General features: G+C 45.2%; 1 protein-coding gene across 2 annotated transcripts in view; it reads left to right on the top strand.

Annotated features, from left to right (window-relative positions):
- Positions 1-9,391, top strand: part of LOC139370177 (neutrophil cytosol factor 4-like) — a 31,427-nt gene extending 22,036 nt beyond the window's left edge. The window contains exons 8-10 of one of the 2 annotated variants that reach the window (XM_071109512.1): positions 1,916-2,085; positions 3,275-3,340; positions 8,558-9,391. In XM_071109512.1, coding sequence (XP_070965613.1) covers positions 1,916-2,085; positions 3,275-3,340; positions 8,558-8,768 — 447 coding nt within the window. In that variant the 3' untranslated portion in view covers positions 8,769-9,391. The remainder of the gene's footprint in view (positions 1-1,915; positions 2,086-3,274; positions 3,341-8,557) is intronic. The other variant, XM_071109513.1, reaches the window with a different exon arrangement.
- Positions 9,392-24,053: the final 14,662 nt, after the last annotated feature.

Below are 24,053 nucleotides of genomic sequence, written 5' to 3'. Positions count from 1 at the left end.
GGGATGGATGGAGGAGGTGGAAGAGATGGAGGAGTTGGAGGGTGGGAGGGAGGGAGGAATAGAGTGGAGGGATGGAGAGGGAGGAATGGAGGAGGAGAGGGAGGGATGAGGAGGAGGAGAGGGAGGGATGAGGAGGAAGAGGAGAGGGAGGGATGGATGGAGGAGGAGGAGAGGGGGGGATGGATAGAGGAGGAGGGGGAGAGGGAGGGATGGATGGAGGAGGTGGAAGAGATGGAGGAGATGGATGGAGGAGAGGGAGGGAGGAGGAGAGGGAGGGAGGAGGGGAGGGATGGATGGAGGAGAGGGAGAGAGGAGGGGAGGGAGAGAGGAGGGGAGAGAGAGAGAGGGGGGAAGAGGAGAGAGAGAGAGAGGGGGGAGAGGAGAGAGAGAGGGGGAGAGGAGAGTGTGAGAGAGGGTGAGAGAGGGGAGAGAGAGAGAGAGAGAGAGAGAGAGAGAGAGAGAGAGAGAGAGAGAGAGAGAGAGAGAGAGAGAGAGAGAGAGAGAGAGAGAGAGAGAGAGAGAGAGAGAGAGAGAGAGAGAGAGAGAGAGAGAGAGAGAGAGAGAGAGAGAGAGAGAGAGAGAGAGAGAGAGAGAGAGAGAGAGAGAGAGAGAGAGAGAGAGAGATCGAGATCGAGATCGAGAGAGAGGGGGGAAGAGGAGAGAGAGATCGAGAGAGGGGGGAAGAGGAGAGAGAGAGAGAGGGGAAGAGGAGAGAGAGAGAGAGGGGAAGAGGAGAGAGAGAGAGAGGGGAAGAGGAGAGAGAGAAGGGAAGAGGAGAAAGGGGGAAGAGGAGAGAGAGAGGGGAAGAGGAGAGAGAGGGGAAAGAGGAGAGGGAGAGAGAGTGGGGGTAGAGGAGAGAGAGGGAGAGAGGGGGATGATGAGAGAGAGAGAGAGAGAGAGAGAGAGATGATGCAGAGAGAGAGAGGGACGATGCAGAGAGAGAGGGATGAGTAAAGTGAAGAGAAGGATGGAGAGAGGGGTCAGGAGGGGTCAAGCCTTACTCAAAATGCCTCACACACATATGGGCCATCTCTGTATGTGTGTCTTGAGTACTTCTGAGATATTCGCCAGGTCATGATAATGAGCCTATGTAAAACTGCTTCTAAACACACTCACACTTTACAGCCCTCTCTCTATTAATCCTCCTCTCTCTATTAATCCTCCTCTCTCTATTAATCCACCTCTCTATTAATCCCTCTCTCTATTAATCCACCCCTCTCTATTAATCCACCTCTCTATTAATCCACCTCTCTCTATTAACCCTCCTCTCTCTATTAATCCACCCCTCTATTAATCCGCCTCTCTCTATTAATCCACCCCTCTATTAATCCACCTCTCTATTAATCCACCCCTCTATTAATCCACCCCTCTATTAATCCACCTCTCTCTATTAATCCACCTCTCTCTATTAATCCACCTCTCTCTATTAATCCACCTCTCTCTATTAATCCACCTCTCTCTATTAATCCACCTCTCTATTAATCCACCTCTCTCTACTAATCCACCTCTCTCTAACCCTCCTCTCTCTATTAATCCACCCCTCTATTAATCCGCCTCTCTCTATTAATCCACCCCTCTATTAATCTACCTCTCTATTAATCCACCTCTCTCTATTAATCCTCCTCTCTATTAATCCTCCTCTCTCTATTAATCCACCTCTCTCTATTAATCCACCTCTCTCTATTAATCCACGTCTCTCTATTAATCCACCTCTCTCTATTAATCCACCTCTCTATTAATCCACCTCTCTATTAATCCGCCTCTCTCTATTAATCCACCTCTCTCTATTAATCCACCTCTCTCTCTCTCTCTCTCTCCCTCTCTCTCTCCCTCTCTCTCTCTCTCTCTCTCTCTCTCTCTCTCTCTCTCTCTCTCTCTCTCTCACTTCCTCTCTCTCACTTCCTCTCTCTCTCAGGGCACGGTGAGCAATCGAACAGGTATCTTCCCAGAATCCTTTGTGAAGATCATTAAGCCCCTCCCAGAGAGTGACTCTGATGGCGAGAGCGGTGGCGCTTCAGGTAAAGGGGCGGGGTCTTACAGCTGCCTGCGCTGCTACCTGCTCACACCCCAGGGCGTCGACACCAGGTATCCCAGTTAATAATGTATTTATGTATCCCAGTTAATAATGTATTGGAGTGACTGTATGTATCCCAGTTAATAATGTATTGGAGTGACTGTATGTATCCCAGTTAATAATGTATTGGAGTGACTTTATGTATCCCAGTTATTAATGTATTGGTGTGACTGTATGTATCCTAGTTAATAATGTATTGTTGTCACTGTATTTATCCCAGTTAATAATATATTGGAGTGACTGTATGTATCCCAGTTAATAATGTATTGGAGTGACTGTATGTATCCCAGTTAATAATGTATTGGAGTGACTGTATGTATCCCAGTTAATAATGTATTGGAGTGACTTTATGTTTCCCAGTTAATCATGTATTGGAGTGACCGTATGTATCCCAGTTAATAATGTATTGGAGTGACTGTATGTATCCTAGTTAATCATGTATTGTTGTCACTGTATTTATCCCAGTTAATAATGTATTGGAGTGACTGTATGTATCCCAGTTAATAATGTATTGGAGTGACTGTATGTATCCCAGTTAATAATGTATTGGAGTGACTTTATGTATCCCAGGTAATAATGTATTGGAGTGACTGTATGTATCCCATGTAATAATGTATTGGAGTGACTTTATGTATCCCAGTTAATAATGTATTGGAGTGACTTTATGTATCCCAGGTAATAATGTATTGGAGTGACTGTATGTATCCCATGTAATAATGTATTGGAGTGACTTTATGTATCCCAGTTAATAATGTATTGGAGTGACTGTATGTATCCCAGTTAATAATTTATTGGAGTGACTGTATGTATCCCAGTTAATAATGTATTGGAGTGACTGTATGTATCCCAGTTAATAATGTATTGGAGTGACTGTATGTATCCCAGTTAATAATGTATTGGTGTGACTGTATGTATCCCAGTTAATAATGTATTGGAGTGACTGTATTTATACCAGGTAATAATGTATTGGTGTGACTGTATGTATTCCAGTTAATAATGTATTGGAGTGACTGTATTTATACCAGGGAATAATGTATTGGAGTGACTGTATGTATCCCAGGTAATAATGCATTGGAGTGACTGTATGTATCCCAGGTAATAATGTATTGGAGAGTGACTGTATGTATACCAGGTAATAATGCATTGGAGTGACTGTATGTATCCCAGTTAATAATGTATTGGTGTGACTGTATGTGACAGGGATGTGTGTGTTGAAGAAGATATCTCCACCCAGCCATCATACAAAGAACTATTGGCACGCATGAGGTAAGATACCAGACACATCCCACTGCTGAATCAACTCCACTCTTCTCTACATATCGGTTACTCATCTGATATTCTCCTCTTCACTACATATCTGATATCCTCCTCTTCACTACATATCTGATATTCTCCTCTTCACTACATATCTATCTGATATTCTCCTCTTCACTACATATCTGATATCCTCCTCTTCACTACATATCTGATATTCTCCTCTTCACTACATATCTGATATCCTCCTCTTCACTACATATCTGATATTCTACTCTTCACTACATATCTGATATTCTACTCTTCACTACATATCTGATATTCTACTCTTCACTACATATCTGATATTCTACTCTTCACTACATATCTGATATTCTACTCTTCACTACATATCTGATATTCTACTCTTCACTACATATCTGATATCCTCCTCTTCACTACATATCTGATATTCTACTCTTCACTACATATCTGATATTCTACTCTTCACTACATATCTGATATCCTCCTTTTCACTACATATCTGATATTCTCCTCTTCACTACATATCTGATATCCTCCTCTTCACTACATATCTGATATCCTCCTCTTCACTACATATCTGATATTCTCCTCTTCACTACATATCTGATATTCTACTCTTCACTACATATCTGATATTCTCCTCTCCATTGAAATTTCCCCAGGTCAATAAGGATGTGCTTTATTGTCCACAGTACACACTATAACACTACCACAGTACACACTATAACACTACCACAGTACACACTATAACACTACCACAGTACACACTATTACATTACCACAGTACACACTATAACACTACCACAGTACACACTATAACACTACCACTCTACACACTATAACACTACCACTCTACACACTATAACACTACCACAGAACACACTATAACACTACCACAGTACACACTATAACACTACCACAGTACACACTATAACACTACCACAGTACACACTATAACACTACACACTATAACACTACCACAGTGCACACTATAACACTACCACAGTACAGACTATAACACTACCACAGTACACACTATAACACTACCACAGTACACACTATAACACTACCACAGTACACACTATAACACTACCACAGTACAGACTATAACACTACCACAGTACACACTATAACACTACCACAGTACACACTATAACACTACCACAGTACACACTATAACACTACCACAGTGCAGACTATAACACTACCACAGTACACACTATAACACTACCACAGTACACACTATAACACTACCACAGAACACACTATAACACTACCACAGTACAGACTATAACACTACCACAGTACACACTATAACACTACCACAGTACAGACTACAACACTACCACAGTACACACTATAACCATGACTCATATAGTCAGTTCCGCACATCTAGTGGCCCAGTTTATCATCTCTCATTATTATCTTGTCAACGAGATAAAACTCACCTCAACTGTAAAAGCAAAACAAGAATACATCGAATTTCATTAAAGGCATGCACACACACACACACACACACACACACACACACACAAACACTTTCATTAAACATTCACCAATGCCCCGGGGCCTAGAAATCTACCCACAATGCATAAGCAGAGCCACAAATCACCTCTGTGCATTTTAAAATTAGTTCCACTCTTCTCACCTCACGCTCTCCCAATAACCAGACACGCTCTCCCAATAACCAGACAGGCTCTCCCAATAACCAGACACGCTCTCCTAATATCCAGACACGCTCTCCCAATATCCAGACACGCTCTCCCAATATCCAGACACGCTCTCCCAATAACCAGACACGCTCTCCCAATAACCAGACACACTCTCCCAATATCCAGACACGCTCTCCCAATAACCAGACACGCTCTCCCAATATCCAGACACGCTCTCCCAATAACCAGACACGCTCTCCCAATAGCCAGACACGCTCTCCCAATATCCAGACACGCTCTCCCACGCTCTCCCGCTCTCCCAATATCCAGACACGCTCTCCCAATATCCAGACACGCTCTCCCAATATCCAGACACACTCTCCCAATATCCAGACACGCTCTCCCAATATCCAGACACGCTCTCCCAATAACCAGACACGCTCTCCCAATAACCAGACACGCTCTCCCAATAACCAGACACGCTCTCCCAATAACCAGACACGCTCTCCCAATAACCAGACACGCTCTCCCAATAACCAGACAGGTTCTCCCAATATCCAGACACGCTCTCCCAATAACCAGACACGCTCTCCCAATATCCAGACACGCTCTCCCAATATCCAGACACTCTCTCCCAATATCCAGACACGCTCTCCCAATATCCAGACACGCTCTCCCAATAACCAGACACGCTCTCCCAATAACCAGACACGCTCTCCCAATAACCAGACACGCTCTCCCAATATCCAGACACGCTCTCCCAATATCCAGACACGCTCTCCCAATAACCAGACACGCTCTCCCGCTCTCCCAATAACCAGACACGCTCTCCCAATATCCAGACACGCTCTCCCAATATCCAGACACGCTCTCCCAATAACCAGACGCGCTCTCCCAATAACCCGACGCGCTCTCCCAATAACCCGACGCGCTCTCCCAATAACCAGACACGCTCTCCCAATAACCAGACACGCTCTCCCAATATCCAGACACGCTCTCCCAATATCCAGACGCGCTCTCCCAATAACCAGACACGCTCTCCCAATATCCAGACACGCTCTCCCAATAACCAGACACGCTCTCCCAATAACCAGACACGCTCTCCCAATAACTTTTTTATTCTCATAATGGTATTTTCTCTCCCTCTATTTATTCATCTGTTCATTTGGGGCCACTGCCACCAACATTATTTTTCTCTCCATTTCAAATCATTCAGAAATCAGTTCATCTTCTGGTTGTGTTGGTTGGTTATTAATATTTGCTGTGTGTGTGTGTGTGTGTGTGTGTGTGTGTGTGTGTGTGTGTGTGTGTGTGTGTGTTGATAATCCTATTCTGCTTTGGGTCTATGGCTGCTAGTTATCTTGTGTTAATGTACTTTAGCCTGTTCACAAAACAGAGAGGAATGAAGAGAGGAGAAAGAAAGAGACAGTAGGGACACAGAGACAAAGAGTTGAGAGAGAGAGATATATGGAGAGAAAGAGAGAGTGAAAGACAGAGGAGAGAGAGAGAGACCACAGAAAGGAGATTGACAGGACAGCCATTAAAGCATATCAGACAAACAAAGAGTTATCTTTGTTATCTCAGCGCTATCTCTGTGCCAAAACAAATGCTTGTTCGGGTGAAGACCTCGTGAGAGTACTTCACCTGTTATAGGTCTGATGGGTGTGAGTAGTTGTTTCTGTACTCGTAATAACAGCAGGACTCTACCATGTATCTACGTCCTCCTATCACTGTCACCCTGAATGGGTCGGGGTTAGAGGAGGAAGACACCTAGCTAGAAGTACGTTGGTGTCTTGTCTGGACTGATCGCTCTCATTCTGTACCCACATCACCCACCTTCAGGCTAAAGTTACATCCACAGTTGGTTTCCTGTACCACAACGAAACATCGTTCACCCCCTCTGCCAAGCACACCCTTATAAAAATGACCATCCTGACAACCCTGGACTATGGTGATTTAGTTATAGGCTTGCCCTAAAAACCTCCCTTGACAAACTAGACATCATTTACCACACTGCCATCCGCTTTGTTACCAGGTCCCCCTTCAACACTCATCACTGTGACCTTTACACCCGGGTCAACTGGCCGCGTTACAAACATGACACCAGACTCACTGGTCCCAAGTCCCTCGTAGGCAAGTCCCCCCTCTACCTCGGCTCACTCCTCAACATCTCCACTACCAGTAGCAACCCCTGGTAGATGTATCACACTGGTCGTTCCCAAAGCCCACACTTCCTTTGGCTGTCGTTCATTCTAGTTTTCCGCCGCCAACGACTGGACTGAACTGCAGAAGACCCTCAGACTTGATTTATTCACCCCACCACAGTCCTTCAGCAACATGAACTGAGCTGCAGAAGACCCTCAGGCTTGATTTATTCATCCCACCACAGTCCTTCAGCAACATGAACTGAGCTGCAGAAGACCCTCAGGCTTGATTTATTCACCCCACCACAGTCCTTCAGCAACATGAACTGAGCTGCAGAAGACCCTCAGACTTGATTTATTCATCCCACCACAGTCCTTCAGCAACATGAACTGAGCTGCAGAAGACCCTCAGGCTTGATTTATTCACCCCACCACAGTCCTTCAGCAACATGAACTGAGCTGCAGAAGACCCTCAGGCTTGATTCATTCATCCCACCACAGTCCTTCAGCAACATGAACTGAGCTGCAGAAGACCCTCAGACTTGATTTATTCATCCCACCACAGTCCTTCAGCAACATGAACTGAGCTGCAGAAGACCCTCAGGCTTGATTTATTCACCCCACCACAGTCCTTCAGCAACATGAACTGAGCTGCAGAAGACCCTCAGGCTTGATTCATTCATCCCACCACAGTCCTTCAGCAACATGAACTGAGCTGCAGAAGACCCTCAGACTTGATTTATTCATCCCACCACAGTCCTTCAGCAACATGAACTGAGCTGCAGAAGACCCTCAGGCTTGATTTATTCACCCCACCACAGTCCTTCAGCAACATGAACTGAGCTGCAGAAGACCCTCAGGCTTGATTTATTCATCCCACCACAGTCCTTCAGCAACATGAACTGAGCTGCTATCTGATCAGTGTAGCTGCTGATCATTCAGTCTGCTGTGTTGCCTTGAACTTTTCTGCTCTAAACCCACTGAGAATATTTCTTGTTGTTGTATATTTGATGAATTTGGACCTTTCCTCTGTATTGTGTGTGTTATGTGATTTTAGTGGGATTGTGTGTGGTCCTGTTTACTGTTGTAATTCTCAATTGACTTGTAATGGTTAAATAAAGATAAACAGTCATACTAATAATAATCTCTCTCTACCTTTCTCTCTGTCTTCTTCTATTTCCCCCTTTCTCTCTCTCGCTCTCCCCCTACACCGCCATCTCTCCCTCTTTCCCACACCTCTCTCTCCAACCCTCCCTTTCCCTCTCTCCTCTCCCCCTACACCGCCATCTCTCCCTCTTTCCCACACCTCTCTCCACCCCTCCCTTTCCCTCTCTCCTCCCCCTCTACTCCGCCCTCCACCTTTCTCCATCTCTCCCTGTCATCTCGCTCTCTCGTTCGCTCTTTCTCAGAGATGTGTTCAAGGTGGATGGCAACATCGCCCTGAACTACCGTGACCCCGAGGGTGACCTGGTGCGTCTCCTTGACGACGGGGACGTGGCGCTGATGGTGGCCGATGGGCGGGGTCAAAGGTCAAAGGTCAAGAGACCTGTCAATCAGTTTCCGTGGGAACTGCATGTTACCGCAGCCTCTGACCTGTCTGTGTATAATACTGAGATATAAAGACAGGGAGATGGAGGTTTTCACATGTTTCTGTACTCGCTGAAGAGAGGCCATTTTGTGTTTGCTTCAGTGTGTGTATGCACGCTTGTAGGTGCACCTGTCTGTCCGTGCCCTTGTGCGTGTGAGTCTCGCCAGCTTGCATCCGTAATCCACTGCAAACCTGCATGTAGTAGTCTGGACTGAGACCCAGTGACAGGGTGACAGACTTTAATTAAGGGGACAGACGCTGGATTGTAACACATTACAGAAGTTAGTCTGATTGAGCAATGTGAATGCAACCTAAAAGGCACACTAGGCCCTACATAGTGCACTACTTTTCACCAGACTCCTATGAGCCCCGGTCAAAATTAGTGCACTATATAGGGAACAGGGTGCCATTAGGGAAGACACCTTAGTCACATTCATTAGTATGTCTGTGTTTGGTGGCTTTAAACGTGTAACATTTCACCTGTACTGTTGAGTAAATGTTAATATAAGGACATTTAATAACGTTTTAGAAACGCGTGTTCTGTTTCTCCATATATTCTGTTGTGGTCGTAGTAATGCTTAGCTATGCTCCCATTGTGTTTTCTGTCAGTAAAAAATACACTATTGAAATATATGTGTGTGTGTGTGAGAACACGCGCTCCTGTGTGTTATCTGTGTTTGCTGAATGTGTTCTGATGAGAGAGAGGAACAGTAAACGTCAGTGTGTGGTCTGGGTGACATCTAGAGGCTGCATCCTAAATCACACCCTTTCCCCTATATAAAGCACTACTTTAAAATGGCACCCTAAGTGATTAGGGTGCCATTTGGGACAAAGTAAGGTATGCCGGACCTAGCTCTCTGGCCGGCCGACTGGTACTATCTGGCCAGACAGATAGGTAGGTCTGGCCTATGTACATGACCAGGGAAATGTAGGAGAGCATGTTGCCACGGTGACATGTTTCCAGGGCATCTCCATCCCCACTCGCTGCTTCTTGTCAACAATACTTGTTGCTATTGGAGACTTCTGTCCCCAGCACAGAGGTGGTGAAGTAGAGCTGAAACAGCTGCTATGTTTGAGTCCTGTCCAGCTGTGGGCCTACAGGTGGTTTGGGTCTGAACAGGGGTAGAACTGGCTCCACATAATGACACAGTGCCTTCGGAAAGTATTCAGACCCTTTGACTTTTACCACATTTTGTTACGTTAAAATGGACAAAAAAAACATCCTCAGCAATCTACACACAATATACCACAATGACAAAGCAAAAACAGGTTTTTAGAAATACCTTATTTACATAAGTATTCAGACCCTTTGCTATGAGACTTGAGATTGAGCTCAGGAGGCATCCTGTTTCCATTGATCACCCTATCACTGAACACTCATCACACAGACCTTCTCCATGTCTCCCTATCACTAAACACTCATCACACAGACCTGCTTCATGTCTCCCTATCACTAAACACTCATCACACAGACCTGCTCCATGTCTCCCTATCACTAAACACTCATCACACAGACCTGCTTCATGTCTCCCTATCACTAAACACTCATCACACAGACCTGCTCCATGTCTCCCTATCACTAAACACTCATCACACAGACCTGCTTCATGTCTCCCTATCACTAAACACTCATCACACAGACCTGCTCCATGTCTCCCTATCATCACTAAACACTCATCACACAGACCTGCTTCATGTCTCCCTATCACTAAACACTCATCACACAGACCTGCTTCATGTCTCCCTATCACTAAACACTCATCACACAGACCTGCTTCGTGTCTCCCTATCACTAAACACTCATCACACAGACCTGCTTCATGTCTCCCTATCATCACTAAACACTCATCACACAGACCTGCTTCATGTCTCCCTATCACTAAACACTCATCACACAGACCTGCTTCATGTCTCCCTATCACTAAACACTCATCACACAGACCTGCTTCATGTCTCCCTATCACTAAACACTCATCACACAGACCTGCTCCATGTCTCCCTATCACTAAACACTCATCACACAGACCTGCTCCATGTCTCCCTATCACTAAACACTCATCACACAGACCTGCTCCATGTCTCCCTATCACTAAACACTCATCACACAGACCTGCTCCATGTCTCCCTATCACTAAACACTCATCACACAGACCTGCTTCATGTCTCCCTATCACTAAACACTCATCACACAGACCTGCTTCATGTCTCCCTATCATCACTAAACACTCATCACACAGACCTGCTTCATGTCTCCCTATCACTAAACACTCATCACACAGACCTGCTTCATGTCTCCCTATCACTAAACACTCATCACACAGACCTGCTTCATGTCTCCCTATCACTAAACACTCATCACACAGACCTGCTTCATGTCTCCCTATCACTAAACACTCATCACACAGACCTGCTTCATGTCTCCCTATCATCCACAACGTGGTAAAAGTTGGATATATATTCTGTGTCCAAACCATCTACTCCGCACAACTTCACCTGTCCTACATCCCATACTCCCCACCTCTTCCTTAACTGACCTGTACACGTGACAAAATAGCCTCCCTTACTACTACCATCCCATACTCCCCACCTCTTCCTTAACTGACCTGTACACGTGACAAAATGGCCTCCCTTACTACTACCATCCCACTGCCTTTGCCAAAGATGGAGCCTGAATATCTACCCCCTCTCTCCTCACAGCACTCATAGCCACCACATTGGCCTTCTCATTACCAGGAGGGAACCCAGCAAAAGCTTACCACCATTCCAATCCCATTAACAGCACCATCATCTCCACAAACCAGCCTCCCCTATCCGACCTGTCCGTCTTCACACTACTCAACGCTGCAGCCCAATCAGAGCAGACCACCACTCTGAGTGGTTTCACCTCCTCCACCCATCTCAAACCTATTATCATGGCCATCAACTCAGCCACATACACTGACGTGCAATCAGCAAACCTCTTACATACTCTAACTTTGAAATCTGGGATATCCACCCCTACCCTACCACTGACTGGATCCATTTAACCATCTGTATATATCCTTAAAAACACATTTAAATGATTTATCTATATGTATCTCTCCACACTCCGTCTCACGTCCTCACACCATTCTCTCCTACCCTGATTCATATCTACATCTACACTTGGTTTCGGAAAACAGCAACAGAGGAACGTTCCCCGACGCAATTGCCAGCCTGGTCTCTCTCTCCCCCAGTCCATTTTCTACCACTTTCTGCCCAATTGTCCACTTCAAACCAGATTGACAATTCTGACCCCACCCTCACCCGTATGACCCGATCGAACAGGAAGTCCATGATCCAATTTTCACCAACGTTGTTCAAGATGTTTGTTGTTTTATCTTCTCCACAGTTGCAGCCGTCTTGAAATGGGCTTGTGGGTGTGGCCTAACATTTTATGGCCGTATGTCCATATATGGTACTAAGTCGCGCCAAAGATTGTATAGTACAAATATGTCCTTGAACAATGATATCCCAAGTATAAATACAGTAAAGTACACACGCTGAATCATGCTAATTTGTTTCTAAACCAAATAGATTTCAAATAAATGTTAATATACACATGCTTCTTAAACAGGTGTAGACTAACAGTGAATGCTTACTTAGTTCCTTCCCAACCATTCAGAATAATAAAAAATATATATTTTATTTTATATATATTTTATATATTTTTTTTCTTCATTTTGAATAATTTTGACGAAAACAGTGGGCCATTTTATTCAACTAAATGTCCTTTAATTTTAGTCACATCACATTTGTATTGTCTCATTAACCTACTATATAGTCAACATAAATCACTGACTTCCATGTGCACCAACATACTGTGCCTAGCCCTGTGTCATCGCTTGCCAGATAGCTAGGTCCGGCCTGCTGCCTTATTGCCATATTACTAGGGGGTTTTAACAACTGCACTTTGAACAAGGTCCTGCGCATGTACCACCAGTATGTGACATTTCACACTAGGAAAAATAAGACTACATTTGTGCTATGGGACAATACCAGCTTTCAGACTATGTCAACTTCTGTGTTGTCAGTCGTGCCTATTAAAACCTGTACAATCTTCCCTAACAATAAGCCTTGGGCATCAAAACATCTAAAATCACTACTTAATGTAAAGAAGGCAGTTCATGCTGAGAGTGTTAAACAGGCTTTAAGAGATGTACAAGGTGAGATACAAACACAGATACTGGTGGACAAGGAGGCGTACAAACAAAGGGGGGAGAGGACCCTCTCCCCAGGAAACACAAGGGTGGAGAGGACCCTCTCCCCAGGAAACACAAGGGTGGAGAGGACCCTCTCCCCAGGAAACACAAGGGTGGAGAGGACCCTCTCCCCAGGAAACACAAGAGTGGAGAGGACCCTCTCCCCAGGAAACACAAGGGTGGAGAGGACCCTTTCCCCAGGAAACACAAGAGTGGAGAGGACCCTCTCCCCAGGAAACACAAGGGTGGAGAGGACCCTCTCCCCAGGAAACACAAGGGTGGAGAGGACCCTCTCCCCAGGAAACACAATGGTGCAGAGGACCCTCTCCCCAGGAAACACAAGAGTGGAGAGGACCCTCTCCCCAGGAAACACAAGGGTGGAGAGGACCCTTTCCCCAGGAAACACAAGAGTGGAGAGGACCCTCTCCCCAGGAAACACAAGGGTGGAGAGGACCCTCTCCCCAGGAAACACAAGGGTGGAGAGGACCCTCTCCCCAGGAAACACAAGGGTGCAAGGGTGGAGAGGACCCTCTCCCTAGGAAACACAAGGGTGGCCTGGCAAGGGATTATGTCCATGGCTAGTGCCTCACACATAGGCAGGGGGAAAACCATTGCTGACCTTGGGAGACATGAGGGCCAGAACATGGTTAATGAATTGAGTGTTTTCTTCCCAAGACTTGAATCAGACGACTATGTGTCGGAGGTAAAAACAAATGGAAGCATCATTACAAATGTTTGAGAGAGTTTGTTGCTAAACAGGCTGATGTTTTGATGTTGTTCAGGGGATGTAATGCACACAAAAGCCCAGGCACAGACAAAATGAGTGGGCATATGTTGAAGCACTGTGCTGAACAATTAGCTGGTGTTTTTACAGACATTTTCCAATCGTCGCTCAACCAGCAAAACGTTCCAGTATTGTGGGAAAACTCAATAATTGTACTCATTTCTAAAGCATCTAATCCCTCTCTGTTGAACGACTCCTCGACCCGTTTGTTTGCCTATCAGCCCAGCAGAGGAGTTGATGATGCCATTCTTACTCTCTTCAACATGGGCTATAGACCTCCAGAGGGCGCCAAATCCTGTCTATTGACTTTTCTTCTGCCTAAAACACAATCCAGCCTTACATTCTGGCACAGAGACTCGTAAGAGACTTCTTAGATGGTGGGCTGGTTTTGTGGCTGTTGGACTTCCTGAGCCAGAGGTCACAGCGGGTCAAAGTAGGTCCCCACGTGTTGGACATACGCACCACCAACACAGGCTTCCCACAGGGATGTGTTTTGTCCCCACTCCTGTACATTTTGTACACTACTAGTTGTACTAGTTCCCATCCTGACAAACACCTCATTAAGTTCGCTGATGACACTGCCTTGAACAGCCTGTTGCATGATGACGAGGAACATCATGGCCCGGTCCTAAATGACGTTGTAGAGTGGTGTGGCCAATCACACTCGGTCTTCAAGACCAAAGAGATGTGCATAGACTTCAGGAAGCGAACAACACCAACCTATCAGATGTCAGAACGAAGAGATTGCAGAGGAATACAAATATCTGTGTGTCCTCTTGGACAAATCAAATCCAATGTTATTCGTTATTACACATGTTTATCAGATGTTATTGCGGGTGTAGCGAAATGCTTGTGTTTCTAGCTCCAACAGTGCAGTAATATCTAACAAGTAATATCTAATAATGTCACAACAATACACACACATCGAAAGTAAAGGAATGGAATTTAGAATATATAAATATTTGGGGGCGCAATGGAGTAAATGTACAGACCTGATCTACAAAAAGAGTCAACAGAGACCATACTTTCTCAAAAAGCTGGGACCTTTTAATGTTGACTGTACTGCGCTGACTCTGTTTTACAAATCTTCCATTGAGAGTATTTAAACTTTTTGTGTTATTTGTTGGTTTGGCAATGCCACTGTCAGACAGACAAATATGCTGAGAAGGATTATCAACACTGCAAGCAAGGTACTTGGCGTCAACAGACAGACTTGGATGAGATCTTTAAGGTCAGGGCAAGGCTCCAAAATTATTTTAGTCCCAAGCCACCCCCTGTACCCATACTTTGAACTACTCTCCTCTGGGTGCAGGTACAGGGCACCTCCTGGCAGGAAAAACAGAACTAGACAATCAATTGTGCCAGGTGTGATATCCCTCCTAAACAGCTCAGGCTAATGTTCGTATCGACCCAATAAGGCCAGCCGGCTAGTCTCCTTTTATTGGTATATAATTGTTATGAATGTTGTGTTGTCAATATGTTTTCTACTGTATTTAAATGCCATTTTAAACGTGTGCATGATACTGCAACAACATGTCCCCATAGGGACAATAAAGTAAGATGGGTCCAGTCTGCCAGCCAGCCAGATAGCTAGGTCTGGTCCCATCTGGCCGGCCGATTGGTCCCATTTGACGGGCCGACTGGTACTATCTGGCTGGCCGAGGGGGAGAGGTCTGACTCTTGGTGCTGTGTCTCCCTAGACCTCCAGAAGGCAGTAGAGTGAGTGAGTCAGGTTAAGGTCTGACCAACATAGGCGAAAGAACCAGAACACACAGATACCAAAAAGTCATATTTAAAAAAAACTGTTGACAACAGTCTTCATCTGACCTTTTAAGGAGTTCTTCTGATTGGCTGAGACAGAGCCCGAGCAAAGAGAAAGCATGAAGCATTGACCAATTCCATATTGGGATGAGTTACAATTTGGTGCTTACACCCGAATGGTTGTGGGAGATGGAGTCGTGGAATCGTGTAGATTTCTTGCGGTTCTGCCGTCCAGAGGGAGCGGACGCACCACGTGACTGGGGAACTGCGACTTGCTTTCCTCTCTGGAGCAGGGCACCATTGAAAGGATTGAGAACTGGAGAGGCGCTCAGTGGCGTGTGTGTGAAGGTTTACCTCAGGCTAGCTTTCCTCCACATTGTGGAAAGGAAGCAGCTGTATTAAGGGGTGGGTTCAGTACCAGTCAAAAGTTTGGACACATCTACTCATTCAAGGGTTTTTCTTTATTTTTACTATTTTCTACACTGTAGAATAATAGTGAAGACATCAAAACTCTGAAATAGCACACATGGGATCATGTTGTAACCAAAAAAGTGTTAAATAAATCAAAATATGTTTTATATTTGAGATTCTTCAAAACAGCCACCCTTTGCCTTGGTGACAGCCTTGCACACTCTTGGCATTCTCTCAACCAAGCGTGTGTGGTGAGGAGGCCATAGAGGTGAATGCCGGTACTGTTTAGCTAGATCTAGAACCCCTATCAACACTATGACACTCAAAGAGGGCTCCCTTTCACTTTCCAAACATCCTGGAAAAGATATGCGCACTCACACACATCTAGAACAAGTTCCCACTGTTTGGTGTTAACGCTGAGACAGAGGTTAATTTCCAAATGGCCCCATGGACCCTGTTCAAAAGTAGTGCACTGTGTAAGGGATAGAGTGTCATTTGGGATGCAGACAGGATCCTTAAACCCCTATCAACATTGTTGCAATACTGTAAGAACGGATCCCCTTCCTCTTTCAAACGTGCTCTATCACTAAATCCTTTGGGGAGGAAAGAGTTGTCTCTCTTTCTCTTAACAGTCACTATTACCACCCCATGAGTGAGAAGAGATCTTTGTGTTTCAAAAACGTCCATTATCTTAGTAGGGTGTAGAGTGAAGTTGCCCCTAGACACTGATCTTGGGTCAGTTCTGCATTTTTTTCTCACTAATGGTTAATAATATTGTGACTGGTGAAGGGGAAGCTGATCCTAGATCTGTGTCTAATGAAAGATGTTGTTCACTTGCTTTGTGGTACTGAGAACAGCTGTTCAGCTGTTCAGCTGTGTGTTTCTCTTTCTATGAAAAATATGTAGGCCTATGAATGTTTCCTTGAATTTCTCTCTCCCCACACACCCTGCCTCTCTCTCTCTCTCTCTCTCTTTCTCTCTCCCCACACACCCTGCCTCTCTCTCTCTCTCTCCCCACACACCCTGCCTCTCTCTCTCTCTTTCTCTCTCCCCACACACCCTGCCTCTCTCTCTCTCCCCACACACCCTGCCTCTCTCTCTCTCTCTCTCTCTCTCTCTCCCCACACACCCTGCCTCTCTCTCTCTCTTTCTCTCTCGTTCGCTCTCTCTGTCTTTCTCTCTCTTTTGCTCTCTCTCTCTCTCTCTCTCTCTCCCTCACTCTCTCTCTCTCTGTCTCTCTCTCTCCCTCACTCTCTCTCCCCCTCTTTCGCTCTCTCACATCTGGACAGGCGTGAAACAGCTGGGTCCGTTACAGTCCTCCTAGGCAGACACACAGACACATACACAAGCACGCTGTTTCATTTCCTTACTACAGCAACCTCTCATCTCTCCATCTCTCCAAGCCACCCCTCCATCTCCCCCTCCCACGTTGCTCCCTCTCTGGGGACATTTGAGGTCTTCTGTGTCCTATGGAGATGCCCCTTTCTTCCCCTCCCCACCCATCCAACTGACCCTAACGGTAGGGGGGGGAGTGTTGCCCCCATGGCAACACATTCCTGTTCTCCGCTCACTGGCTCTGATCTTTCTCTCTTCTTCTCCTTTCATCCCTCTCTCATCTTGTCGTCCTCCCTCCATCTTCCCCAGGGCTACGATTCACAATCAAGATCTGGAAGAGAGGAGGCACTTGGAGGGAGGAAGAAAGAGACTGTTCTTTCTTCAGTTTTTCTCTTTTCGCAATATTTCTGGAGTGAATTGTGCTTCTGTACAGTAATGTGTCAGAAGGAAGGAGATTAATGGATGTGTGTGTGTGTGTGTGTGTGTGTGTGTGTGTGTGTGTGTGTGTGTGTGTGTGTGTGTGTGTGTGTGTGAGAGAGTGTGAGTGCGTGTGATGGACTGTGTCCTAATATGGCCCGGTGATTAGGCTTGTCTTACTTCTGATTAATATTCACATGGAAAGAAAGAAAGAAGTTAGATAAATGAGTGTGGGATGTAGGGATAATGGAGAGATAATACCCGCTGTAGATCAGTCTGTCATGACAGAACAAGGGAAGAACGGAGGGAGGGGAAGAGAGGAGGAGGAGGACCGAGGAACACGCCGGCCTGGCACTAAGCTATCTAAGCCAACTAAATAACGTCATCCTCAAATGAGAGCGAGAGAGAGACAGAGGGAGGAAGAGAGAGAGAAATAGAGGGAGGGAGGGAGAAATAGAGGGAGGGAGGGAAGGAGAGAGAAAAAAAAGACAAATATAGAGAGAGGGAGGGAGTAAACGAGGTCATGCCAGGCGAAGTGGAGGGAGGGAGGAAGGGAGGGATGGATGGTGGAACATAGCCAACCAGTGAAAGAGGGAGGATAGGGATGAGTTAAATAGAAAATGTTGGTAGGCCTTTAGTTGAGGTCATCTTGATATCACGGTACAGTGGTGGCTGGATATGCATTATGCAGACATAAAACATTCTACTAAGACTGTAATTACACTATGTGACAACTTGATTTGTTGTGGGAGCAACCAGCCCTTTTAAAAAGGCACGATTAAGACGTCGCCGTACGGGAGAGCTGCCGTGTCATCGGCTCTTAACCAACCGCGCTAATTTGTTAGTTTTTTGCGTTGTTCGTAACTTGTTTTGTACATAATGTTGCTGCTACCGTCTCTTATGACCTAAAAGAGCTTCTGGACATCAGAACTGGGATTACTCACCTCAAACTGGATGAAGAGGCGGGAGGGATATACTACTACAGACACCCGACCAGGCCCAGATCCCCGTGATTCACTGGAAAAGGAAACGGAGGTTTTGCGGAAAGAGATCAGGATGCCTTGTGAGCATCAGGCGACGATCTGGCTAATCTGCCCTTGCCTTCCGTTCTGCTAGCTAACGTTCAATCACTGGAAAATAAATGGGACGAACTGAAAGCACGTGTATCCTACCAACAGGACATTAAAAACTGTATTATCTTATGTTTCACCGAGTCGTGGCTGAACGACGACATTAAGAACATACAGCATATCTCTTACTTGTTTAGGGAATTTCTTAAGTCTGCATTGTTGGTTAAGGGCTTGTAAGTAAGCATTCCACTGTAAGGTCGACACCTGCTCTATTCGGCGCATGTGAGGTCTGGTAGTGTCCTAGTCCTTCCTGTCAGACTGACGGATAGGGTCTGGTAGTGCCCTAGTCCTTCCTGTCAGAATAATCAACAGAGGACTTGGAAAGCATTTCACTTCCCGTAGAAGTGGCACTATGGTTATAGTGAGTAACCTAGTTTATGTTCCTCCAACACTGCCTTCTAGTAAGTTTATACAAACAGTCATCTCCTATAATTCTGATAGATTGGAGACTGTCAGAAAACATGGTTGGAACGTTAATAATTTGGTTGTTACGCCATTGGTTATCTCGAGGCTCATGCCCCAGGGGCCCACACTTATTGAATATGGTGTTTTTAAATGTTAGAGCAATCACTAGGGAAAACCTTTCTCGTGAATGACCTCATTATTGAGCACAAAGTTGATTGTATGTTTCTCACCGAAACATGCCTGTCTTCAGATTGTAGTGCCACTCCCATTGAAGACTCCCCCAGACTACAGCTTTTCATCAACATTCCCTATTATTGATGTTGTTTTATCTGATCACCCCTGTGTATTTTCTACAGCATTATTGTCCTTAGCACAGGGCAATACTGAACACATTATTAAGAAATGGTATCTTACCGCTGAACTTGCTACAGATTTAATTGAGTGTATGAAAACAACATCACCTATTCTTCATCTTCTGATGATTTAGGTGATAACTTTAATAGCAAATTAAGGGCAACCATTGATGCCATAGCTCCAGTAAAGATGAACAAGGCCACATCCAAACAGAGAACCCCATGGATTAGTGAGGAAACTAAAGTTTCAGGTCCATTATGATATTCTCAGAGAGCAACTTGGCATATATAACAAGGCAATTAGAAAAGCCAGAATAAATCAAGAGTGCTCTTCTTGACCATTGACGGCCTGCTAAATCCTAAATCCTAACCCGGGAAACCTATGTAAACTTTCCTCTACATCTAATTGTGATGAGTTTGCAGCATATTTCAGAGATAAGATAACACACATTATAAACTGGGTGGGTCGAGCACTGATTGCTGATTGGCTGACAGCCGTGGTATATCAGACCGTATACCACGGGTATGACAAAACATTTATTTTTACTGCTCTAATTACATTGGCAACCAGTTTATAATAGTAATAAGGCAGATCAGGGGGTTTGTGATATATGGCCAATATACCACGGCTAAGGGCTGTTCTTATACCATACCTCCTCGGGCCTTGCTTCATTAGGCTGGGTATCAGTCAAGCAAGACCCGCTGAGAAGTTTGATGATATGTTCCCTAGCCCACCACGCAAAGGCACTATGGAGTTATTTTCCCTGGTTGACACAGACGTGCTCAGGAAAGTCATATCACAACTTAAGCCTTCTACCTGCCTTCTACCTGCCTATCCCCACCAGCTTCTACCTGCCTTCTACCTGCCTATCCCCACCAGCTTCTACCTGCCTTCTACCTGCCTATCCCCACCACCTTCTACCTGCCTATCCCCACCAGCTTCTACCTGCCTTCTACCTGCCTATCCCCACCACCTTCTACCTGCCTATCCCCCACCACCTTCTACCTGCCTATCCCCACCAGCTTCTACCTGCCTTCTACCTGCCTATCCCCACCACCTTCTACCTGCCTATCCCTACCACCTTCTACCTGCCTATCCCCCACCACCTTCTACCTGCCTATCCCCACCACCTTCTACCTGCCTATCCCCACCACCTTCTTACCTGCCTTCTACCTGCCTTCGACCTGCCTTCTACCTGCCTATCCCCACCACCTTCTTACCTGCCTACTACCTGCCTTCGACCTGCCTTCTACCTGCCTATCCCCTCCACCTTCTACCTGCCTATCCCCTCCACCTTCTACCTGCCTATCCCCACCACCTTCTACCTGCCTATCCCCACCACCTTCTACCTGCCTTCTACCTGCCTATCCCCACCACCTTCTACCTGCCTATCCCCACCACCTTCTACCTGCCTTCTACCTGCCTATCCCCACCACCTTCTACCTGCCTATCCCCACCACCTTCTACCTGCCTATCCCCACCACCTTCTACCTGCCTATCCCCACCACCTTCTACCTGCCTATCCCCACCACCTTCTACCTGCCTTCTACCTGCCTATCCCCACCACCTTCTACCTGCCTATCCCCACCACCTTCTACCTGCCTATCCCCACCACCTTCTACCTGCCTTCTACCTGCCTATCCCCTCCACCTTCTTCAAAATACTTGTTAATTACAATCTGTTGTTAATCACTCCCTGTTGACAGGCACTTCCCCGCTACGCTAAAAACTGCTATGGTGAATCCAGTATTCGACACTGTTGACCATGATGTCCTTCTGGGCAGATTGGAACGTGGGTTGGCCTCTCCGGCCCAATTCTATGTTGATTTAGGACCTATTTAACTGGTCAAGAGTTTTTTGTCACCCTTGGTGAACATAACTCAGAGAAAATACTATAGATATTCCACACGGTTCAATTTTGGGTCAGGTACTGATCAGTTTATATATGTTACCCCTTGGCAGCGTTATCAGAAAGCACAGCATTGATTTTCACTGCTACGCAGACGATACACAGCTTTGCCTTTCTGTGTCACCAGAGGATTTTTTTGCTCCACTGATAAATTATTCATGATTTAAATACTTGGATGACTCTCAACTTCCTAAATATATGTCACAACTTCCTAAATAAAGGCAAGACGGAGGTATTTATTGTTGGAGCCGAAACACAGAGAGAGAATCTGGCCTTGCATTTTTTTAACCGGCAATAAAAAAAATTAACGGCAGTTAAAAAAGTGAAGTGTCAGTTTAGATTCTGAACTTCATTTTGAATCACACGTTAGGAATGTGACCATCATAGCTTTTTACCACCTGAGGAACATTGCCAAGGTGCGGCCGTTTCTCTCTCAGGCTGATACAGAGAGACTCTCCCATGCTTTTATTACAAGCCTGCTTGACTACTGTAATGCTCTCCTGTCAGGTCTACTCAAGAAAGCCATTGGTCAACTGCAAAACGTACAGAATGGTGCAGCACGCGTACTAACCAAGACCAGACGGAGAGAACACATTACACTGGTTTTAAAGTCTCTGTGCTGTAAAACATACAGAATGCTGCAGCACGCGTACTGACCAAGACCAGACGGAGAGAACACATTACACTGGTTTTAAAGTCTCTGTACTGTAAAACGTACAGAATGCTGCAGCACGCGTACTGACCAAGACCAGACGGAGAGAACACATTACACTGGTTTTAAAGTCTCTGTACTGTAAAACGTACAGAACTTACTGCTGCTCGATCATCCTATTTTTCTAACTTAATTGAGGAAAATAAGAACAATCCGAAATTCCTTTTTGATACTGTCGCAAAGCTAACTAAAAAGCAGCATTCCCCAAGAGAGGATGACTTTCACTTTAGCAGTGATAAATTCATGAACTTCTTTGAGGAAAAGATTTTGATTATTAGAAAGCAAATTACGGACTCCTCCTTAAATCTGTGTATTCCTTCAAAGCTCAGTTGTCCTGAGTCTGCACAACTCTGCCAGGACCTAGGATCAAGAGAGACGCTCAAGTGTTTTAGTACTATATCTCTTGACACAATGATGAAAATAATCATGGCCTCTAAACCTTCAAGCTGCATACTGGACCCTATTCCAACTAAACTACTGAAAGAGCTGCTTCCTGTGCTTGGCCCTCCTATGTTGAACATAATAAACGACTCTCTATCCACCGGATGTGTACCAAACTCACTAAAAGTGGCAGTAATAAAGCCTCTCTTGAAAAAGCCAAACCTTGACCCAGAAAATATAAAAAACTATCGGCCTATATCGAATCTTCCATTCCTCTCAAAAATTTTAGAAAAGGCTGTTGCGCAACAACTCACTGCCTTCCTGAAGACAAACAATGTATACGAAATGCTTCAGTCTGGTTTTAGACCCCATCATAGCACTGAGACGGCACTTGTGAAGGTGGTAAATGACATTTTAATGGCATCGGACCGAGGCTCTGCATCTGTCCTCGTGCTCCTAGACCTTAGTGCTGCTTTTGATACCATCGATCACCACATTCTTTTGGAGAGATTGGAAACCCAAATTGGTCTACACGGACAAGTTCTGGCCTGGTTTAGATCTTATCTGTCGGAAAGATATCAGTTTGTCTCTGTGAATGGTTTGTCCTCTGACAAATCAACTGTAAATTTCGGTGTTCCTCAAGGTTCCGTTTTAGGACCACTATTGTTTTCACTATATATTTTACCTCTTGGGGATGTCATTCGAAAACATAATGTTAACTTTCACTGCTATGCGGATGACACACAGCTGTACATTTCAATTAAACATGGTGAAGCCCCAAAATTGCCCTTGCTAGAAGAATGTGTTTCAGACATAAGGAAGTGGATGGCTGCAAACTTTCTACTTTTAAACTCGGACAAAACAGAGATGCTTGTTCTAGGTCCCAAGAAACAAAGAGATCTTCTGTTGAATCTGACAATTAATCTTAATGGTTGTACAGTCGTCTCAAATAAAACTGTGAAGGACCTCAGCGTTACTCTGGACCCTGATCTCTCTTTTGAAGAACATATCAAGACCATTTCAAGGACAGCTTTTTTCCATCTACGTAACATTGCAAAAATCAGAAACTTTCTGTCCAAAAATGATGCAGAAAAATTAATCCATGCTTTTGTCACTTCCAGGTTAGACTACTGCAATGCTCTACTTTCCGGCTACCCGGATAAAGCACTAAATAAACTTCAGTTAGTGCTAAATACGGCTGCTAGAATCCTGACTAGAACCAAAAAGTTTGATCATATTACTCCAGTGCTAGCCTCTCTACACTGGCTTCCTGTCAAAGCAAGGGCTGATTTCAAGGTTTTACTGCTAACCTACAAAGCATTACATGGGCTTGCTCCTACCTATCTCTCTGATTTGGTCCTGCCGTACATACCTACACGTACGCTACGGTCACAAGACGCAGGCCTCCTAAATGTCCCTAGAATTTTTAAGCAAACAGCTGGAGGCAGGGCTTTCTCCTATAGAGCTCCATTTTTATGGAACGGTCTGCCTACCCATGT

This window comes from Oncorhynchus clarkii, chromosome 17 (assembly GCF_045791955.1).
Source record: "Oncorhynchus clarkii lewisi isolate Uvic-CL-2024 chromosome 17, UVic_Ocla_1.0, whole genome shotgun sequence".
Lineage (NCBI taxonomy): Eukaryota > Metazoa > Chordata > Actinopteri > Salmoniformes > Salmonidae > Oncorhynchus > Oncorhynchus clarkii.
The sequence above is the reverse complement of the archived record's forward strand: the minus strand, read 5'-3'. Positions and strand labels throughout refer to the sequence as shown.